Source organism: Coffea arabica, chromosome 4e (genome assembly GCF_036785885.1).
Source record: "Coffea arabica cultivar ET-39 chromosome 4e, Coffea Arabica ET-39 HiFi, whole genome shotgun sequence".
NCBI lineage: Eukaryota > Viridiplantae > Streptophyta > Magnoliopsida > Gentianales > Rubiaceae > Coffea > Coffea arabica.
The window spans coordinates 3,942,185-3,964,510 of record NC_092317.1 but is presented as its reverse complement, the minus strand read 5'-3'; the positions used below and the strand labels follow the sequence as shown (position 1 = coordinate 3,964,510).

The following is a 22,326-nucleotide window of genomic DNA, read 5'->3' as shown; positions in this document are numbered from 1 at the left end:
TCCGGTGGTTTGTATGGATAATTATTTTATATTTCGTACATTTCAAGAAGGAAAAATTATTTAAAATATTCATCACATTTTGTTAAATGAATTTTTTATCCTTCACTTTTAAAATAATAAATTTACGTCCTTTACAAAATCAAGTCGATAAAATTTGATTGCAATCTAGGTTTTTTACCTTTCTTTTTTTATCTTGAATCAATCACGTGACCCGTACATAATCATTTTTGTAAGAGAAAAAAATATTAGATCTCATTTGTAGTTAAACAAATTTCTTGATCTATATTCACTTTTGCTTCTACAAAAGTAGGATCTGGCATGAACCATATTTATTTTCTCCTGAAAAGGTGGAATTTGACATAATCTATATTCATCTTTGTAACTAAAAATGTGATATCTGGCCTTTTTGTATATAAAAAATAACTGTTTATGGGTTACATGGTCTGATTTTAGACTAAAAAATGATCAAAAACCTTGGTAGGAATCAAGTTTTATTAATTTGAAATTATAAGGGATGTAAAATTAATATTTTAAAAATGAGGGATTAAAATATTTATTTGACGAAATGTAGGGGATGTGTTGAATTATTTTTCCTTTCAAGAATATTTTTCGAAGTATTCATATTTTTCAGCTAATTGTGTATGTAACAAAATTTGGGCATATTATAATTCACGAATTATACTTGAAATTGTGAAAATAGTTTTGAAAATTATTGTAAGAATAATAAAATATGTTTTGAGTTACATACAAAACAATAATAACCTATATTATAAAATCCTTAGATTTTTTTGGGTAAAAAAAAAATTTAAGGTGATAACATCCATAGATTTATTCATATAAAGCTAATGAGGTGATAAAATTTTAACTAATTTAATTTCTTTTATATAACTATAAGAGTGAAAATTGGTACTAGTATAGCACGATTTGTGAAAAATGTATTAACTTTATTTATACTCTTAATTTCGTAATTTTGAAATATATTTGTACTATCTGCAAATGTGTTATTGAACTCGTCTAGTATGCGTATATAGACTAATTTCATAATTTATGGGTCCAGTTTCTGAATTACTGAAATGCACCTAATGTTTGTAAGGATTTTCGGAGATGCCCAGAAAAAGAAAGTGAAGGGATCAAATTCCTAAATACTAAAGGATATGCCGATGTTTGTTTGGGAGAATTTTCTTGGTCCTGAAACGGCTGGAAGACTACGTCACGTGCAGTTAATAAATTATAATTGTTTTATTATGCGAGAAATCATGCGCAGTCACGTGCTCTTACTACTAACTAATTGCTAGCCGCTGGATAGCCAGCCAAGGCCCAAGGCTCATATGGCTGTAAATAACTACTTCCGGATGTGCCATATTCCCGCCGCTAAGGCTAAATAATTGTGTACTAGTGTGAATACCCGTGCTATGCACGGTACTGGCATTATTGAAAAAGTAAAAATAAAATGGTGAATAAAAAAAGTTTAAAAATTGTACTAACACAATTAAAATGTAATATCTGTCTAACAATAGTTTGAAATATGATAGATGTGCATATCATTCAAGAACTGTCTTTTTTCGGAAAATAGATCATAAAAAAAATAATAGAAATTTATTTTAGAAAATGAATGATATATGAACAAAAATGAATGTAATTGAATGTTGTTAAAATGAAATACTTACAAATATTGTGCATTCGATTTGATAAATACAAAAATCTAGACAAAAATCTATAACTCACTACTTGTTCCGTTCTTGGAATTTTTTTTAGGGTTAAATATAGTAAGCCCCTTAACTTTACATATAGTTGCACTGTACCCCCTCAACTTTACATGTAGTTACACATTTGTGATTTTTTTGAAACGTGATTGTAATTTGCAAATCTCATTTGTAGGGGTGGTTATAGGGTTAGTTTGGGGATAAATATTTCTTAATTATAAAAATGTAACATTGTATTAAAATAGCATACGAATGAGCATCTGTCTTTAATTAAGGAGTAAAAAGGATTTAAAGTATAAATAATAAAGTATAAACAATTTATGAAATAGATAGTGGGAATGTCTTAAATTTTAAATTGATTGGTGATAGGGTTGGTTATAACCCACTACTCTTTATGTATTAAAATAAATACAAAAATCTATAACCCACTCCTTGTTCCGTTCTTGAGATTTTTTCTAGGGTTAAATATAGTAAATCTCTTAACTTTACATTTAGCTGCACTTTACCCCCTCAACTTTACATTTAGTTGCACTTTACCTTTAGTTGCACATTTGTGATTTTTTTGAAACGTGATTGTAATTTATAAAGGTCATTTGAAGAGGTGGTTATAGGGTTAGTTTGGGGATAAATATTTTTTAATTATAAAAATGTAACATTGTATTAAAATAGCATACGAATGAGCATTTGTCTTTAATTAAAGAGTAAAAAAGATTTAAAATATAAATAACAAAGTATAAACGGTTTATGAAGTAGATAGTGAGAATGTTTTAAATTTTAAATTTGATTGGTGATATAGGGTTGGTTATAATCCACTACTTTTTATGTATTAAAATAAATACAAAAATCTATAACCCACTACTTGTTTCGTTCTTGAGATTTTTTTTAGGGTTAAATATAGTAAACACCTTAATTTTACATATAGTTGCACTGTACCCCCTCAACTTTACATGTAGTTGCACATTTGTGATTTTTTTGAAACGTAATTGCAATTTACAAAACTCATTTGTAGGGGTGGTTATAGGGTTAGTTTGAGGATAAATATTTCTTAATTATAAAAATGTAACATTGTATTAAAATAGCATACGAATGAGCATTTGTCTTTAATTAAGGAGTAAAAAGGATTTAAAGTATAAATAATAAAGTATAAATGGTTTATGAAGTAGATAGTGTTAATGTTTTAAATTTTAAATTTGATTGGTGATAGGGTTGATTATAATCCACTACTTTTTATGTATTAAAATAAATACAAAAATCTATAGAATTAAAACAATCTTACAATCAAGTAGACCCACTACTTGTTCCGTTCTTGGGATTTTTTTTAGGGTTAAATATAGTAAACCTATTAACTTTACATTTAGTTGTACTTTACTCTCTCAACTTTACATGTAGTTGCACATTTGTGATTTTTTTGAAACGTAATTGTAATTTGCAAAGCTCATTTGTAGGGGTGGTTATAGGGTTAGTTTGGGGATAAATATTTCTTAATTATAAAAATGTAACATTGTATTAAAATAGCATGCGAATGAGCATTTGTTTTTAATTAAGGAGTAAAAAGGATTTAAAGTATAAATAACAAAGTATAAACGGTTTATGAAGTAGATAGTGGGAATGTTTTAAATTTTAAATTTGATTGGTGATAGGGTTGATTATAATCCACTACTTTTTATGTATTAAAATAAATACAAAAATCTAGAAAAAAGAATGAGAAGTTTAAAAGCCATTGAGAGGGTCTCTGATAAAAACCCCTTCCTCAATACATATAGATATAGATATAGATTGTCAATTTTGTAAATGACAAATTTACCTTAGCGAAAAGCGAGGGAAATTAGGAAGCACTTTGCTGGATCGTATGATATGGGGTTTTTTCTTAAAAAACGAAACATATAACTATCTTGAAAGGAAACATATCAATTAAATAGACTTCAAAACACAAAATCCCAATTTAATTACCAACAAGAATTTTCTAGGTAATTTACAGTTAAAAGAGTTGAATCAGCACTCATCAAAATTTACCTTATAGTATATAACTATGGAGAAATACCGTACAATTGCGGGAGGAATCAGCGCAGAGCAATTTTGGATACGTAAGGCTTACGCGTACAATAACAATCCAGAGCATATTCCAAGGAAAAGCTTAGAAGAACTTTAGACGCGTTCAAACGCCAAGAAGGACAGATAGTACCATCCTCATTAGCACAAAATGAAATTCGTTCTATTCATTCTCAAAACAAAGGGAGGCTTCATGTACACTCGAGGCAAATTGGTAACTGAATGGTTGCTTTTAATACCTGTCCAACCGCATCTGCCATCCCACATTCACTATGTACAGTTGCAAGAACTCTACACCTAATTTCCAACAACTATACAAAAATTTTACTTCCCTCTTAAGTTATCTTCACTTACTAAATCCTAATTGAATGTAGATACAGTTAAATGTAGATACAGCTTTCCCATCTTTAGAGTTTGCCCAACACAGAATATGAGAGAATAATTTCAAGCTTGTTTTTCACCAATGGCACAGGGTATACACGGAGGATCTTTCGATTGATCTTCTGGGGTGATATTCTGCAAGCATTGGTCATGAAACGTATGGCCGCAGGGAAGAACTGCGATAGCCGGGGGATTGATAGGCTGGTAAATGGGGCCTTCTGGTCTGAAAGAGAGATCCCTCTTGCATAACATGCATCTATGTCCAGTTGGCCGAGGAGGACTTTCAGAATCTGCAAGCACGTCTAACAGTCACTTCTTGTAATCTTTATCAAGATTGTAGCAGCATAGAAGGTGCATTTGGTTAAATTAATCAATTTTTTCTCGCTGTGGTTACTTTGCATTAGATCAACTTGAACAAATATGGTCCGAACCCAGGACAAGCCTAGGCAAAATTGTTATCCTCAAAGTCAGCCGGTCCTTGAAATAATTTTGCGCTAAATGTGAAAGGTATATCAACGTTCAGTGATGCGATAAACATGTTTAAAACGAAAAAATTACTTCTTTCCATGCAGTTTCTGAAGAATACTGCTCCTTGCAGGTCTCTTAAATGTCAATAATGGAGATCTATATGCTCAGACATGGATAAATAGTAATTGCAGTTCGCCACGATGTGCAGTATATCCGAAACTATAGGAAAATGGTGCAAGTGAAAGGGTGCCAGGGAATACCTGTCCACTTTATGTGAGCCGAAGTGGAAGGAAGAGGGGGAATAGCAGGAGTGCTCATTGCAGAATGGTAACTGGGAGTGAAAAACCTCCTACGCTGACCCCAGGAAGGCACTGATGGGGTTTCATTTGCTCTCCTTTTAAGAGATGGCTGGCCAATAACACCATGAACATGAGATGTCCTACCAATTTTTTGAGGAACTACCTGACCTGTAAGTGGAAAAGTTACAATCATAATCATTAATCACAATAAGCTGGCCATGAAACTCAGTCTGATTGCATAAAACACTATAAGCACTTCTAAAGGAACAAATACCAGTTGTATGATCAACTCTCATAAGATCTTTGGGAAACCGAACAGGGACAGCACGTTGAGGTTGACCTAGTTCAGACAAAGGAAAACACAAAAATTTTCATACAGGAAACATGCCGATAAGGGTACTCAGATTTCTCTCTCCTGATAAAAATCTAATCATAAATACCAGTTGAGAGGGAGGGACTTTGAACATTAAATTTAGCTGCCAAACGGTCTTGACGATGACCTGGGAACATCAGACCGTCACTCTTATGGATTATCTGAACATCAGAATATTATGCTTATGTATAGACTAAATTGCAATATATCAAGTATGATAGATTAATACCAGAAATGGGCCCGAGAAAATTTTTAGCAAGCTGAACAGGTCCAGAAATTCGAGACTGATGCTCATTACCTGAACATTTATACCAAGCACCAAGGACAATTAACAACATAATCACAAGGTCAAAAGATGATGCACATGGTATGTGAACCAGATTTTAGACGGTCTTTATTTTCAAATTTTTCTCTCTTTCTGTTTCGTCTTTCCATCATGTGATAAAAATCTTATCACCTTGAACCTTGACATTGAGTCATATTACCAAAATTAGCTCAACACGACACAATTTTCAAGTAACATCAGTTGAACTGAAGGAACTATCTTAGTATGGGGCCAGTCTAACCTGCTTCCCTGATAAGTCACACTAGGAAAAGCTTCTTGTCACACACAAAACACAAATAATGAAAAGCAAAAAAGTGGAGCCAACATAGATCACTAATATGCAGTCAACCAAAGGCTAAACTAGAGCATTTTGCATACTTGACTACTAGAAACCAGCCTATGGAATTCACAACTGGTGCTTTCTTCTCCTCCACACACACACAACCCCCCCCCCCCCCCCCCCCAAAAAAAAAGAAAAAAACCTCTCCCTCTCCCTCTCTCTCATCTTTTTTCCCCCTTTTTGGGGGGTTCTGGTGGGTGGTGAACTTTTTTCGAGCATTGGGGTGTCAAAAATGCTGTAGTCATCCTTAAAGCACTATTCTTGTTAAGGTCTCAAGAAGGACAAAACAGAAAAAATGCAGCCCAATATACTAAATCAAACAGCCCACAGGATATGATATTCAACTGCATCATGAAAAGGATTGAGCTGCTTTTGAATTGAGAATTACTTACTCCTAGTCTGGGCTCCCATATTCTCGGATAATACACTTCCAGTAGCGGATTGAGTAGCAGCAGGATCATCAATTTGTACCCCTAGCCTTCGAGGAAATGGAGCACGTATAGCAGGCTTGTTAGCACTACCCTCTGCAATCAGAAGACTGGTATTCTTGGGATAATTGGTGCTTCGAAAATGCGGTGCAGAATTAACCTTGTAAGGAGAAGATACATGGCCTGCAGAAGAATAGTAGCAAGTAAATGCTTACCATGAAATTTGCTCACTTCATTGTGCTAGTTAATTCAAGGATAGCAGATGAAAAATATTGGTCCATTTTGCTGTTATTTGATTCTATACGAGGGGAAAAACATTTAGTTTAAGCACTATCAGACCATACACTATCGCAAACTCCACAAATTTTCCTCTAGTTCCCAAGCCCCAAACTTAACAAGTTCAGTACATTGTAGAAGTCATGATCACAATCACTTTAATTGGACATACAAAAGATCAGGTACGGCCGAGTAAAATAATAAATGAACACTTCCTGTGTGAGATACCACGGCCATAATCACTTGAAGAAATTTTATTTAAAGGAAAGAAACTACTTGAGATAATCTCATTTCCATCCAAATTGAACTAGGCTACAAAATAATGTTAAAGAACTAACAGAAAAGTAGATCAGGCCATTGTGTTTATGTGAACACGTTCTTGATATCTGACAAAAGCTTTTCCTTTTTCTCCTAATTGGCAGAAAAATGGTAATGCCAAAGGAGTTTCAAAAGCTTCTTAAACAAAGAATTGCATATAAAATGCAAAGTAGTTGGCATGTAAGGAGTTTGTACATTTGTATGTGATGCAAATACGCATAAATGAGATGCACTCACCATCTGGCTGACCACTGGCACACTGATCACCACTTCCAACAGCTTGAGCTGCACAACCCTCTGATGGAAGCACAGAAATTCCTGAAGTTGAGGTTCACAGATTGTTCTAAGTGATAATGGCTATACTAACACAAGCTAACATTTTTTGCTTCTCTGTCTCAGGTGTGGAACAGCAAAAATCAAAATCAATTCCAACTCTCATTACCTTATAAATCTTTATTAATTGGCAAATTTCTACACAGTCTACAACCCAAATTACAGATAAGCTTACACTCAATGCAATAAGAAAAGTTGTCATGCTGCTAGAGAATTCACAACAACAGTGAATGTAGGCATGTATCACTTTGGGCACTTGAATGAAAAGCTTCCATCTCAGTCCAAGGAAATTGCCTGCCATGGATTGTGACTTTATCCATATACTAGTTTTGTCATAAAAAAGGGGAAACAATTCCTCCTTTTTTCTAAAGAAGTAAATTAAAAAATATGGACCTTTGTGCAACCGTAATTTGGTCATTCAAGACATAAAGAAACTTAGACAGCTTGATGACAATAAAAATCATTGAACCCAACTTTGACTTTGTTTATGAGATAAACATAAAAATGACAACCTTCCAGCCAAATTTGTAATCTACACTCGTAAGTGACAAGAGACAGGAAACAACTTCTAAAACTCACCTAAGTAATCCTGTGGGAGAGAGACATCCCTCAGGCTGCTACAATGGGAACCAAAGGAGGATGAGATATTTCCTGGCTCTATAGAATGAGAATTCCACAGAAGGTCTCTGGCTGGTTGAGTGGACACCCAGGTAGACTCGAAGGCTTCTGATCCCAACTCTGACTGTTTGGTATATCCAGGTTGGGGGACGCAAGCATAAGTGCTATTAAACGGCAATGAAGATGGAGAAGGATCACCTTGAAAAAATTTATAAGATTCTAGTGCAGAATTTCTTCCCATAGACTCATCGACAAAACTTGTATTCTTAGCATTATTCTCAAAGAAATCATATTGCTTAAAAGCTTCTGGCATCTGAGGACTGATAAATGGGCTTGAACGCATCCCAACAATAGCATCAACATTTTTAGAGGTTGTCCAGTCACCTAGTTTGTATACAGTACTTGGAGAACAGCCAGGATAAGTTTGAAAACTTGATAGACTTGTGGCAGGTTGAATTTGGGAACTGCTGCTTTGGGGCCCAACTGCTTCCACCAGTTTATTGGCGACCTCTCGGGAATCAAATTTAGATTTAGCTCTTGTCTCTGGATTACCTCCAATTCCAAGGGTTAAAAAACTTCCGTCCACTTGTCTTGGATGGAAGGCATTTACTTTGACATCATTTCTAACTCCAGCTTCAAGGAAACTTGTATTTTGGTGTGACAAGGATGCACCACATCCTAAATTTAAAGAACTCTCACTAATCTGTGACCAGTTTACGGTACTACCTTCTGCCTCTCCTCCCAGAACATTCATTTGGTAATCTCCAGCAGCTTTACTCCCAGTTGGCAAAAAATTTATGTTAGCCTGAGTATTCTGAACATCTACATTCCTCAAGCTACCTGAAATAACAATATTACTTTAGTTAATTAACCAACATCTTTTCTAATTTTCCTTCAGGATATAAACTTTCAGAAGCTCTGAGATTGCCAAGGTACATAAACACATTACCTCTGAGACTATGCAAATTAAGGTTGTCCTGACTTTGCAAGTTGTCAAGCCCCATTAGACCAGTCATCAAATGGCTACCATTTCTAAGGTCATGTGGGTAAGAATGATGGGTTGCATGCATGTCATTCCAAGCAGAATTAGCCAGAGATACATATGGGAATGAAAAGTCAGCAGAACTGGTACAGCTTGGAAAATTCTGACCACAGTCAACAGTTCCACCTTCCCTACTGGCAAACATACATCCACCATCACCCTGCAATGGCATGGGTGGATATTGCTCATCATTTGGCTTGTCAAATCCCATAATTAGTTTCAGAGTGGAGAGACAAGTCAAGAGAGTGATGTCTACCAGTCTAACTCTGTAAAACGATACACAGTAGAATGTCAATGCAAAATACCCAGCACCAGCAAACATACAAGCAAATCTCTAAACTGATCAAGATTAGTAGAAGCTGACAGTTAAAGGGAGAAGACCAAGCATAAGCAATTTCTATAGGTGAACACATCAAATCTCATTTCTCAAGTAAAATGTGCAAAAAGAACTTGAAATGGAATAAAGGGATAATTACATCACATTTGCAAAATTGGAAAGTAGGTGCACACTATCTCGCCAGCGATTAACAAAACCTGGCATAATTCTTGCTGAATACTCCAAATTTAACAAAAAGCACACAAACCTAAGATCTAATAAAGAGAGAGTCCTAAACCACCTTGTCTGAACAGTGATCGTGCCCATTTATTGCTCAAATCAATAAATCCCGTCTAAGTACCCAAAAAAAAAGGGAGGAAAAAGGGTATCAGCAATTCGTTTGTATGCATATAGGTAAATACAGTATCTCCCTCAATAACATTTTCATCAGAACCAAGACATGAAATAATTTGCTGGTAATATTTGTGAGTCCCAATAATGAGAAATCGGATGGAAATCACCCAGCAAAATTTGAGCTCAAACATTTCAAGAAAGAAAAAAAAAAAAACCGCCATCTGTGCGCAAGATATACACAGCAAACAGATGAATACAACCTCCAATTCTAGAAAAGCCCTAAACCCTGTTGCGATTAATATCTTCGAAAATTGTTGTAGACTTCCAAAAGCCCAGACATGCCCACAGTTAATGGTTACGATAATCCAAGAAACCACACCAAAAGCACTAAAAGAATTACAGAAGTCTAAAAATTGCATCATCCAACAACCAAAAAAGAAAAAACAAAAGGCACCGAACACATTAAATACAGGACAGGCAAAAAAATAAAGCTTAAATAAGAATTTTTTTTTAAAAAAAAAAAGAAGAAAAGCTCCAAATTAAAATCGAGAACTAAACCCATATGCATATAGAAATGTTAAAAACAAGTACCAGTTGCTGAAGTGGAGGTACCAGTTGATGATGGAAACAGATGATCGGAGAAATTTCAAAGAAGCGATTTTTTCTAGAGAGAGAAAGTGAAGGGGTTTTTGAGAGATTTTGGGGGTTGTGACTTGAGAGTGGCCTGGGGTTAGGGGAGGGGAGGGGGAAAGGTGGGGGTTTTTTTTTTTGGCGCTTAGGGCTCTAAGAGAGTTTTAAAGGGTTCGGTTGTAGGGCCCACTTTTGCAATTTTCTCCGTTACACGTGTAACAAAGAGAGGAGCCATCTGGGGCATCGCGGGTTGAGCTCCTCGATGATGTGGCAGTGCCGGTAGCTTGACCGGCTGTGACAGTTTGATGAGTGACGAGCCTATAATGGCACGACATTTGGTCATTGTTGGGGCAATATTGTCATTGTGATGGAATGCCCAAGGGCTTTTATGGAAGTCTAGCATGCACGTACGCATAACATGGCGTGACGAGAACGCGGAGTTACAGAACCGGAGGCTTGGAAAGAAAGGGTGCTCGTTATCGTCCGGTAAATTTTCCCGCCACCGCTAGGCTTGTTGGCCAATGGCTTGAATTGCCTTTTGATGAGCTTGAATGCTAAACAAAATTCTCCTTCTTTATTATTATTATTTTTTTGGTATTTTGTTGCCTAATCCCTCATTCGTAGCATGGTAAAGCATGAAAAGGAAAAGATCAGTTGGCATGGTACCATACTTTTTTCTTGGGTAGATTTAGAAAATGGACAAATAAGATTTGGGTACGTACTGGTCCTTGCATCATTAATTGCAGCACTATTACAAGATTAGTGAGTGATGGGTGATGAGTGGTGACCTGGTTTGTGTCTCTGCTTATCCTCGTCAAAAGTCATGGTGAGTCAATGAGAAGTGGAAATGTACAAACATGGTGGGTTAAAAAAAGGTATAAAGTGTCCCATCTGCCCAAAGTTTATTTGAAAGACAAAGCATAAACAATGGCTGTGAAATATCTTCACCTGTAAGCAAAAACCAGGACTCAGTAATTCAAGCTTTTCACAATGGAAAGCGAAAATTTGAGGAATGTGTGCCATGGATGCTAATCTCTCAGGAATAACATCCTTCTTGTTCACAACCTCAGCATACACCAGACGAGGATTTTCCCTTTAGAAGACAGTAGCAGATCATAATGGAAGAAATAGAGTTACAGTGGGAAAAAGAAAGAGAAAAGAAAGGGTAAAGAATGAACTTCCAGTGGGAACCAAAGGTACTTCTAAGTTTCTGCAAATTGCATTGCCCGGGCAAAAAGAAAAGTTCTGGGGAGGGATGAGTTTTGTAGTGTTACTGGGAAAAAATTACAAAACCTCCGCTCAGCAGGTGAGGTCCTATGGTCAGCTGGATGCAACTCAGTCTATCAATAGGGTCATCGATAGCAACCTCCAATAAGATTAATGTCGAATTCTCCATCATTAGTCTCCTTTTACATGCCTTCGTTTATTTAGGAAGAGGACAAAACCAAAAGCTGCCGCCATCCCGACAAAGTACCCAGCCAAAGCTCCATAGCTCACACAAACCGGCCAGTCCTACAAACAAATTCAAATACTTTCAGTCTCAGGGTACAAAGCATGACAACTGAACCACATGCTGCAAACCAAGGCTGAACAATATCCAACAGTTAGAATCTAATTGCCAAGCTCGAACATATATGGTCAAGTACATTTACCAAAACCATTGCAACTAACATGACCTAGGAGATTATGCTTGGAACAATATATCAACACATCACTACATCATGGAATTATCAGAACCACATCAGGACTACTATGCGTAAACCCTCACCATCTCTCCAGTGCTTTTCAAGACTCAATTTCATGTGCAGGGTCTAAAATTCATACTAAGGCAATGTTAATATGGCATCTTTATATGAAAAGGCAAAGTGAACAACAAGAATATCAGAGCCAACACAACAATCTAACCATGAAAGCTAAGCATCAATTATTGAATTGTCAACAGGGAACCCTGACTATATCATACGCTGCATTAACATATCAAGTTCCATACTTTACTTTTGTGTTATTTTGGAGAATGTAACAAGAGAAGATTTTTTGGCCATGTGATGGTAGACCTCAGGGCACTCCTGAAGGTATCAATGGTTTCTGAGCCACTCTTACTACTAAGTTCTTGATGAACAAACTCTTGATGTACACAGTAAGAAAAGAAGAAGAAGAAAAAAAGAGAGAGAGAGAGAGAGAGTCAAAACTGTAGATAAAAGGAATGCAAAAATCATCTAAGTTTCAAATGACCGGTATTCGATAGGAAGGTAAGCCTACCTGCCATGGTCTTTCCCAGTCAAGTGGCATTGGCCAAGCGCCAAACCATGCTCCAATGACAGCTCCATGAGCAGGTAGGCAGATCATGTACTCTATAGGTCCACTTGGCCTAACAAAAAGTTACGAACAATTGCAGAAGTCAAATAACACGAGTATTACTTCTCAATGCTAGAAAAACAAAAAGGGAATGATGTCGGCAAAATAAAATCACATTAGTTTCATATGCTTACTTTGTGTGAGCAAATATCCGGTGCCAGTCAGCCCAAGAAGAACCAAACACAGAAGCTGCTGGGACACACTGCCAACAGCAGCAGAAGTTTTACAGACCAGGAAATGACTGATTAAGATCCTTATGGCACAGAGGAAAATTTGATGGTTATCTATGATTACTTACAAAAACAAAGCAAATTTTACATCAAGTTACTAGGTTTCCAGCACAAATTTCGGAGCTAGTCCAGTTGATCCAGGAGTTTACTGAAGCATGAGATACAGAATGGCAAATGAGATGTCAAATGAAACACTTACAGTAAGCACTGACATCAGAAGAGACCAGTGGAGGGTCCTGTTGAAGTTCCTGTAATTAACCACAGAATAAAACATCCGATCCAAGATAACGATAAAAACTGTGAAAATTATCTCAATTTGTTCCACAAAATAGTTGTGAAGTGTCAAAATAACTCCTGAACTATAATTTAAAAAAAAAAAACTCTTTTTCATGCTTGCTACTCAGGATTTGTATTATTCTGCACATGTCTATTTGATCATAGTAATGGTTACTGCTATTCACCCATTTCAGTGCAAGATAGTCTAGGATTTGCTATACTCCATAACATCGACGAGCAGTTCTGTACCATGGGATAGAATAGAACAGAGACCATTTGTCCAACCTGAAGTTTAACCTCAGTAGTTCTCAAAATCATAATAAATAGACTGGAAACAACCCAGATAAGTTACATACTGAATCATGGGTGCTCCCAATGCTATAGCTCCAAGTGCATTCACTACTGCCCCTGTGTATTTACATGCAAAAACCAACATACTTAGAATCCAATATAATGAAAAAGACAACAAAATAACAAAAAATGTTAAGCAAGTATTGACAGACGAACATTCAGCTATAAAGCTATTATACCACTAGTGCAGGCAAAGTATTGAAACAAAAGATAGAAAGTTGTGTAAGAATGAGTCCTCAAGTAATATCCTTGTTCTGTATTCAAATAACCTATCTTTTTACAGGTACAAGTGCTAAACAGTGCTAGCGTAACTCTTTTCAACCTATAAATTACTAAAAATTACTTCTCAAAGCCTTCAACTTTATCTATTACTTGTACATCATTAACCTTCAAAGAAAGAAATCACTTCATAAATTTTTAAAAAATAATAAGAAACAAAAATAAAGAGCACAGAGCAATTAAAGATTGCAACTTTTGAAATCCCAACCACTTAACCAAGAAGTTTGAGTGATAAAAGTTAATTAAATTATATAAAAACAAAAAAGCAATGAACGACTAACCAGCAGGTAGTGCCAACAAACCTCGTACTACGGCTTTCAAGTACTGTCCAATACACATATCAAAACCTCGTTTAATAGTTAAAAAGAAGAGATTAACATATAAAAATAACCAACAAAAAAAAAGAAATTAATCAGACGAGGAAATGGGATTAATTGGAATTACAGAGCATTGATTAGGACGATGTCGAAAGAGACTGTACAGCAGAATCACGACTGGAGCCTCAATAACCTTCAAAAAATCAAACCAACAATTGAAAAAGAGAGAGAGAGATTAGAAAACTAAAAAATGAGAAATAATCAACTTGGAGTTGACAGGAATTGATAGATATGGTCAGTACCCAGATCAGACGGAGGGTTTTTGCCGGATTTTGAATCAAATTGATGGAGTAGAAATTATTGGCAGCATGGAAAGCTACTCCTAATCCTACTCCGCAGGTTACGTTCGTTAGAAGGGCCTTCCATGGTGTTATTACTACGCTGTCGATTCGCACGTCAGAAGCTCCAGTCTCCTTCTTCGCCATTTTGTCCGTTTTTTCCAGAAATAAGCGCTAAAGAGTGAAAGAGGGACTGTACTTCGTTTCTGTTTCGAGCAATACCATCTTTAAAAAGCGTGCTTCTAGACCTCTAGTGAAAGGAAGAAATCGTTTTCTTTTTTTTGGTTGCCCGCCCGGTATCCGGGCTTTGCCCGACTAATCCGAATCCGACCCGTGTCGCGCACCTGCTATGGAGAGTGAGTCTCCAGCAGGGAAAAATCGTTTTCTTAGGACAACGTTTATGAGTTACGGCTCCCCGAGGCCTATGGGCTCATTTGGTTGTTTGAGAAAAGGGGTAATTTCAGGGATAATTTGCAGCAGCTAATTAGGTTTCAAACACCATGCCAGTTGCCAGGCCAGCAGCGTTTTACTGAATAAACACCTATTCCGTCTCGCAGGTTATGCTTCTACGTCGTCCCAGGTGCGCGAACCGCCCGTCCTAAATTTCAAGAAATGTTCAATGCGCCAAGAAAAACAAATAAATAAATAAATAATAAAAAAGAACTTGGGTAGCAAAGAAAGGCTTGGACTTGGAGGGGTTTAAACCCCTAAACTCGAGAGAGATTAAATTAACGAACCGCAAATTCTTGAGCCGTTCCGATAAGAAAAACCCTAACGCCGGCGATACGAAGAAATTTGTTTACACTATTTATGACGGAGAAATATTACTGAGAAGGGACCAGGTATTTCTTGTTTGTTCTCCGCAATACATTTCCGACTCTCAGGCTGTTGGAAACATGTTGGTGGTTGAAATCATGAAATGGCAAGCGGTGACTTTGGAGTGTTGATATTTTGCTGGGCAGCAATTTTTCACAGTTCTTCAGTACCCGGAAAGAGACAATTTTTTTTTTTTTTTTTTTTTTGTCGACGGAGTGGGGTGTCCGGGTCAAGTCCGTAAAGGCGGCCCGACTAATCCCCACTCCGACCCGACCCAGCGCCCCAACCAGACCTAGCACGTTAAATGCACGGCGAACTGATGTTGCTGCGGAGGTTCGACCCCAGGACCTAACGGTCCCGAGGAGGAGGCGCCAACCACCAGCCCATTCACGTGGAGGCACCCGGAAAGAGACAATTACTAAGCCAAGGATAGAAAAGGGTTAATCGAGAAAAGAATAAAAAATTGTGAACTTCCCCGCCTACAAGAGTCAAAGAAATGTACGAGCCCACGTCATAATAGTACAAATATTTTAAATAATATTTCACTTGTATCGTAAACACATTTTTCAACCCACATTTTTATATTCTTAATTACTCCCTCCCTTTTTTTATAACTGACGTTTAAGGTTTTGCACACCAATTAAGAAAAATTTTTCATTGCTTAAATCTGTACACTACTTTCCTTTTGTACCCTCATTAATTATCCAATTCACCCATGTTTTCTCTCACTAGAGTACTAAATGGTGTTGTTTTACTAGGCCAAAAGCAATGCAATAATTACTAGGAGTAGTAATTAAGAACCCTGTATTGAAAAAGAGAGATAAAAGGGTAAAATTGTGAAAAAATAATTAATACTGTATGGGGATAATAAAACGACAGATAAAAATACACTAGAACAAATTTCTTAGACGTCAGTTATAAAAAAAGGGAGGGAGTACCTTTTAATCTCACATACATCACATCATAAAAAATGTTACAGTAATTATTTCAAATAATACTCTATCCAAACAAACCTAGTGATACTGCACACGCTGCGATGGTCCAAGAATGGGGATGTTGATAGCATAATTATTAAAACCAATCCGGCATCAACACAGCAGCAACATCAGGTTGGCGGGTTAATGGTTCAACTGGACCGTTGGATCACATTATGTAATAAAAAATAATATAATTAAATAAACAAATAAATTATAATATAACTAAACATATAAATTATAATATAAGTACATAAATTCTTAAATATTAATAAACCATAATCCATTTCATATTTCATAGTTCATAGTTCATACACACAACCCATACCCATATGTATTCCTTAGTTTATGAATTCATATTGATATTATATACAAACATAAATGATAAATCTAAGTGTCAAAGAAAGAAAGAAACCCTAATTTTCAAATTCGTTTTCAATTTTTTTTCATCTAATTGTAAAAAAGACAACAATGCTGATGTTGGTGTGATTAGTCAAATTAAAAAATTGGATAAAAAAGTAATTCAAAAAAAGAATTTCTAAAATCTGCCGGGTTTAGCAGATCACCTATACCAATGTGAGTGCAGATTTAGGATTAATTTTATAAAAATTCTAAAAATGGATTAATTTGAGGTTATATTTTGACTATAAAATTTAGTAAAATTACACTTTAACATCTAAGTTTTGGTAAAATAGCATTTGGCCCCTAAAAAGTTCAATATTATTACAATTAGGTCCAAAGAGAAGACGACAATGCTGATGTTGGTGTGATTAGTCAAATTAAAAAATTGGATAAAAAAGTAATTCAAAAAAAGAATTTCTAAAATCTGCCGGGTTTAGCAGGTCACCTATACCACGCGAGTGCAGATTTAGGATTAACTTTATAAAAATCTAAAAATGGATAAATTTGAGGTTATATTTTGACCATAAAATTTAGTAAAATTACACTTTAACATCTAAGTTTTGGCATTTCAGGGACAACATTTCTGTTTTTTTTTTTGGACTCATTTAATGAGAAAAGGGATTATTTCACTTAGTTCTCTTCACGTTTTAAAAGGTACACTTACCTCGCTTGACTTGACACTTTGGTAATCAAACTTTAGAATAAAGTAAAAAATTTAATGAATACCTTAAAATGTCCTTACCTTATAAAATTCAATTTGTTTTTCTAAACAAAAAGAGTGTCAATTTTTTCATGCCAATATTTGTTATTTGATAATCAACTATTATAATAAATCTTTTGTTAGAATAGGGTATTTTTCATGGTGCTTTATTAGAAATATAAATTCTTTTTAAGATAGAGAAAAAAGTAATAATTTGTTTCTTTTAAAGTTTATGGACTATTTTTTTAATAAAAGTTTATGGACTAGTTTGTTGATGAAACTATCATAATTTAGTAGTGATTTTGGGTTATTTGTTTTTAATCATTGTTGACATATCCTTGATTTTGAAACAAAAAAAAAGTTACAAAAAAATTGGATGATATTAAAAGTTATCAAAAAAAAATAATACTAGTTTAATGTTTAATTTGGATAGATATTAGGGACAACATTGATAGTTTTTCTATACTTCTAATAAAATAAAAGAGAAATGAATAAGAAGAAAAAATGTTAAAAAATTATAAAATCCTTCCTTTCCATAAGCATGGTAGCAAGAGAGTTTTATTAAAAATATTAAAGTTAGCATTGTCATTTTAAATGGGCTAGGGATGTAGGTGTAATTTTTGAAATTTTAGGGGAGCCAAGTGAAATTATTAAAAACCTCAAGGGAGGTTTCTGCCATTATCCCTTGAGAGAAAGAAAGGAAATAATTTTTTTGATTGGAAGAAAAACAAAATTAAAAATAGAAGGATGATAGTTTGATTTAGTGTAAAAGAACAAATCAATAAGTGGATTGAGGGTCTGATTACAAATGTCCATTAAAATTAAAAATAGAGCTATTTCAGATAACTCTACCTTCCTAGCCATGAAAGTTCTGCAAAAATTTAGTACAATTGGATTATTTCATGTAAAAGAAAAAGTCCAAGGTAATTAGTGTTCTGTGTATGCTGACTAATTATAAAACTTTTGGCATCAATACGGTATGTTTTTCCTATTCAACAGGTCCTCTATGATGATGCACATTTAATAGGAAATCAAGCTTTATATCATTTTTATTAGTACGAGTTTTCTTTTTTCTTTTTTCCCCCCCTGCTCTTATGTAGGTCTTCACCTAGTGGGGTCATTCGTATTCCTCCCCGGAGCTAATTTATCACTTCAATTAATCATAGGTCTATAATTTGCTACTCCGATCCTTTCGTAAATGAATCTTCTTTAATCAAGACTTCACTTGTTACTTAGAAAAGTTAAAAAATTATTGTCCTGATGATGCTAAAGATTAATGTATTTCTCGGTTAAGTTTCATACTTCCTTTTTGTTTTTCCGAAATTTCATTTTCATTTTCTTTCGTATTATCAAAGATGCATGCAGTACAAAATGTGATTGAATACATTATTATTTGAAATTTCTTTTTTGTTTATGTCACAAACATATTTTTTTGAATTACGTTCTACCTTTTTAGTAACATTTTTTTTAATCTTGCGTACGACATATATTATATCACACATAGTATTAGAGTACTTATTTTTAAAAAATCTTCCAAACGCATAATTCCTTTACGTTCCCAAGGATTTACCAGAAAACGTCTGTGTTCTCAGACAGTCTCTTTTTTGTTTACATCTGTTTATGTCTTTTGCTCTCAAGAACGTTGGAACCGGATCATTGTGCCGAGAATCAAGACATTAGAGCCGAATCGTGTCTGGAGCTTCAACGACCTTATAAGGATATAAAAGGTGAAAAAGGAAAATAGCAAATCGAATGTTAACCAAAAATTCTAAGCTGAGACTCATGAATGCATGGATCCTTAGAGCCACAGAAACCAACTTCATATTTGCCAACTACATAGTGGAAGTTACATTTATAAGGGAAAAGCACAAGCAGCAGAAAAGACTTTATTGCTTCAAGCGGCTACTACAAGTAATACTAGAACTTAGACTAGAAGATCTTCATGCATATTCACCGTCCACACCTTTGATCAGTCAGAACAAGCTTTAGCTTGAGGCTAGGAAGGGATTTGGAGGTGATTCATAGACTCCATGTCTTGCTTCATGATAGTGAGTTGGTGATGCTGGCTTTGGTGAAGGAGGAGGTGAAGGAGTCCTTCCATAGCTGGTTGCCAAGGACGGTTGAACCAGATGTAAGCCTGGCGTTTGCTCGACTCCATGGCTTGCTTCATGATAGTGAGTTGGTGATGCTGGCATTGGTGGAGGAGGAGGTGAAAGAGTCCTTCCATAGCTGGTTGCCAAGGACGGTTGAACCAGATGTAAGCCTGGCGTTGGCTCGACTCCATGGCTTGCTTCATGATAGTGAGTTGGTGATGCTGGCATTGGTGGAGGAGGAGGTGAAAGAGTCCTTCCATAGCTGGTTGCCAAGGACGGTTGAACCAGATGTAAGCCTGGCGTTTGCTCGACTCCATGGCTTGCTTCATGATAGTGAGTTGGTGATGCTGGCATTGGTGGAGGAGGAGGTGAAAGAGTCCTTCCATAGCTGGTTGCCAAGGACGGTTGAACCAGATGCAAGCCTGGTGCTTGCTCGTAAGTTATGATCATCCTCAACAGGACTTTGTCTACACTCTTAGGAGCAGGAGTTCCGTCATTTGACTCGACCATAGAGGTGTAACCATGCTCTGCAGCGCAAGGAAATCGTTAGGTAATCAAGCTAGTAACGTGCAAAATCAAAAGATTTTAAACCATCCATTAGTACTTTCCAGGAACTGCATGGTACCATGCACAATATATCAATAAATCTTGAGATAAATGGATTGAACCTGAAAATAGTTGGCATAACAATCATTAATTCGTACAAGGAAAGAATGACTTGGCAGAAGGGTAAGCATTTAAGCCTCCAAAGATATCATAACAAATTAGAGCAGAAATAACTAGTAATGAAATTTGTTATGCATTCGTTCACATATTAATTAGAGGAAAATGTGGAAAGTGTTGAAAGGAACTGAAATCAGTGAAGACACCAGATCACAAGATCAAGTATCATGAAACATTAAGATTGAATAAGAAAATCCACTGCAAGAATGAGTGTGAAGTATACTGACTTGAACATTTTAGAGTCTGCGCCTCACTAAATCCAACTTATATAGTGGAAGAAGTAGCAGCACAGAGACAATGGTATGCCATTGTTGTTTCAGGCTGCTTAGTAATAGATTTTAAATTCAAATCCCTGATAACGAGGAAGCATAGTTAGGAGTTGAAACGTGAAAGTTACCTAGCAAAGGTCTTGCTTGAATTCCCAAAAGAGAAAAGAGGCAAATCAGAAAGAAAGCTCTCATACCGAGAATCGTCATATTAACTTAGACTAAGACACAAGCCTTCTGCTGAAGTCTAAGTGTATTTATAACCAAAGAATAGTAGGTAACGCATGAGCAGCCCAAACAGTACGGAAAACAAGATATATTTTTAAGGTTTTACTAGGTTTATTATATTGCCTTAATCATGTCACAGAATCATATTGTTTGATATGTTTAACGTACGAGAAAAAGTTCTATTGGTTGAACTATGACCAAAATCCAAATGCATGCTTGGAAACGATTAAAATAGTCCATAGATTGGCTATCATTTTCGGATAGATGTCACTCACAGGTAATCTTGATTTCTTCCCCCGACTTCTTTCACCTATGTGTGGCCATATCTAAGTTGTTCCTGCATGATTGGTAGCCCAAACATTAGGAAATTTTGTATGTAAATCTTTATGTTTTATCCTCATTAAAATATCATCTGATGCAATTGTTGACTGCCCAGCATATCTTTCAAATATAGACCCATGTTTTCACTAGTGGCAAGCTTATTACGACATGCTCACGTTGCTGAAGTGTCTCTGTTTGAGGAGTAAATACATCACGTGGATATATATTGATCAACTTGTTCAGTTGCCCTGATCCAAATTCGCTAGTATGGAGAATGCCAAGACATGCATGTGCCAGAATTTTCAGTTTGATGGAGAAAGGCATAAAACCATCAACCATCAGATGTGCTGATACTTTAGCACAACTTTTCCACCTCAAGGAAGATGGTGGTGCCCCAGTCTCTTTTCCAGAGTTGAGAGTGCTTCCTTTCTTCTTGTTTATCCTTGTGGTTGCGGCTGTAGTTGCCTGAATATCGGACTCAGAATGTGGCAAGAAAGCATTGTACTTCATCATGATCTTCCTTAATGCATGAACTTTCTAGGACCAGTTTCCTCGCACTGATTTGTGTTCCATACCATAAATACCTCCAACAGCTTTTAATCATCATTCAGTTAAATACTATCATTATTTGTTGCAGGGAGAGAGGGGCTATGCGTATTTTTCTTTTTAAATGACGTCCTAATCAATTTCTTTGTTAACCCCAAATCTAAAATTGGCGTCGTCTGCCAAGTCCCAAGTGAATTAAAAAAAAAAAAAAAGGATTACTTGATATCAAACTAACTACTCCATCTCCTTACTTGGTTTTCTCTTTTTGCAGCAAGTAAGGAATAATTGAAGTCGGGGTGTTAGGTGATCCGAGCAGTAGCTAATGACCTGCCGGACAAATCTCTCTTTCAATTTGAAACATAAGATAATGACCCTTGAGATTATGATAAATAAGTTGATTAAAATTCTCATTACGTGAAATCCGATATACATATCAGAAAGCGCATGTATTTCTTGAATACTGTTGAATGCTGTGGAAGTAAAGTAATAGTACCACATATTAGAAGGCGTGCAGCATACGTATCCTGGTCATTTTGTCTATTGATTTTAGCTGGCAGACACTCAACTGATAACAAGAATGGAGAAGTTGACAGGTTGATGTAAAAGAAGATGGCAAGTTAATTTGAACCACTGCTTCTGCAAGATGTACTCAGTTGTGGTGATGACTCTGGATTTTTTAGCGTTTATAACGTTCATAATATCAGACATAGTTGAGGTCCATTATTCCATTATGTCGAATAATTTCTTGAAGAACACTTGTGTGTTAATCAATGAAATCCGAGATTTTCAATGCATTTTCTTGGGTATTATTTTCCTTCTACTCATAAGGAAAGGTGTCAGTTTTCCGGAAAGGGTTGA

The 22,326-nt window shown here is 35.7% G+C and overlaps 3 protein-coding genes across 7 annotated transcripts; all 3 read right to left on the bottom strand.

Annotated features, from left to right (window-relative positions):
* Nucleotides 1-3,893: 3,893 nt before the first annotated feature.
* LOC113742921 (uncharacterized) lies at nt 3,894-10,397 on the bottom strand. Of its 5 annotated transcripts, none has more exons than XM_027270947.2 (10): nt 10,215-10,397; nt 8,861-9,219; nt 7,873-8,751; nt 7,198-7,278; nt 6,331-6,549; nt 5,503-5,571; nt 5,341-5,400; nt 5,175-5,240; nt 4,862-5,068; nt 3,894-4,423 (listed from the first exon to the last, which is right to left on the bottom strand). In XM_027270947.2, exons 2-10 carry the CDS (start codon nt 9,162-9,164, stop codon nt 4,197-4,199), a joined length of 2,112 nt encoding a protein of 703 aa, XP_027126748.1. In that variant the 5' UTR covers nt 9,165-9,219; nt 10,215-10,397; the 3' UTR covers nt 3,894-4,196. The 5 variants fall into 5 exon arrangements, with proteins under 5 accessions (XP_027126748.1, XP_027126749.1, XP_071903337.1 ...); XM_027270948.2 differs by having other exon boundaries at nt 7,198-7,257; XM_072047236.1 differs by having other exon boundaries at nt 10,236-10,393.
* An 807-nt stretch (nt 10,398-11,204) lies between these two features.
* LOC113743017 (PIGF/3-ketodihydrosphingosine reductase fusion protein) lies at nt 11,205-15,397 on the bottom strand. The gene is made up of 9 exons (XM_027271075.2): nt 15,137-15,397; nt 14,364-14,997; nt 14,189-14,254; nt 14,026-14,068; nt 13,471-13,522; nt 13,038-13,086; nt 12,743-12,810; nt 12,513-12,621; nt 11,205-11,765 (listed from the first exon to the last, which is right to left on the bottom strand). Exons 2-9 carry the CDS (start codon nt 14,544-14,546, stop codon nt 11,652-11,654), a joined length of 684 nt encoding a protein of 227 aa, XP_027126876.1. The 5' UTR covers nt 14,547-14,997; nt 15,137-15,397; the 3' UTR covers nt 11,205-11,651.
* A 3,649-nt stretch (nt 15,398-19,046) lies between these two features.
* LOC113742030 (uncharacterized) lies at nt 19,047-20,588 on the bottom strand. The gene is made up of 2 exons (XM_027269712.2): nt 20,505-20,588; nt 19,047-19,911 (listed from the first exon to the last, which is right to left on the bottom strand). The coding sequence occupies exons 1-2, from the start codon at nt 20,581-20,583 to the stop codon at nt 19,277-19,279; spliced, it is 714 nt and encodes a 237-aa protein (XP_027125513.1). The 5' UTR covers nt 20,584-20,588; the 3' UTR covers nt 19,047-19,276.
* Between the last annotated feature and the right edge of the window lie 1,738 nt (nt 20,589-22,326).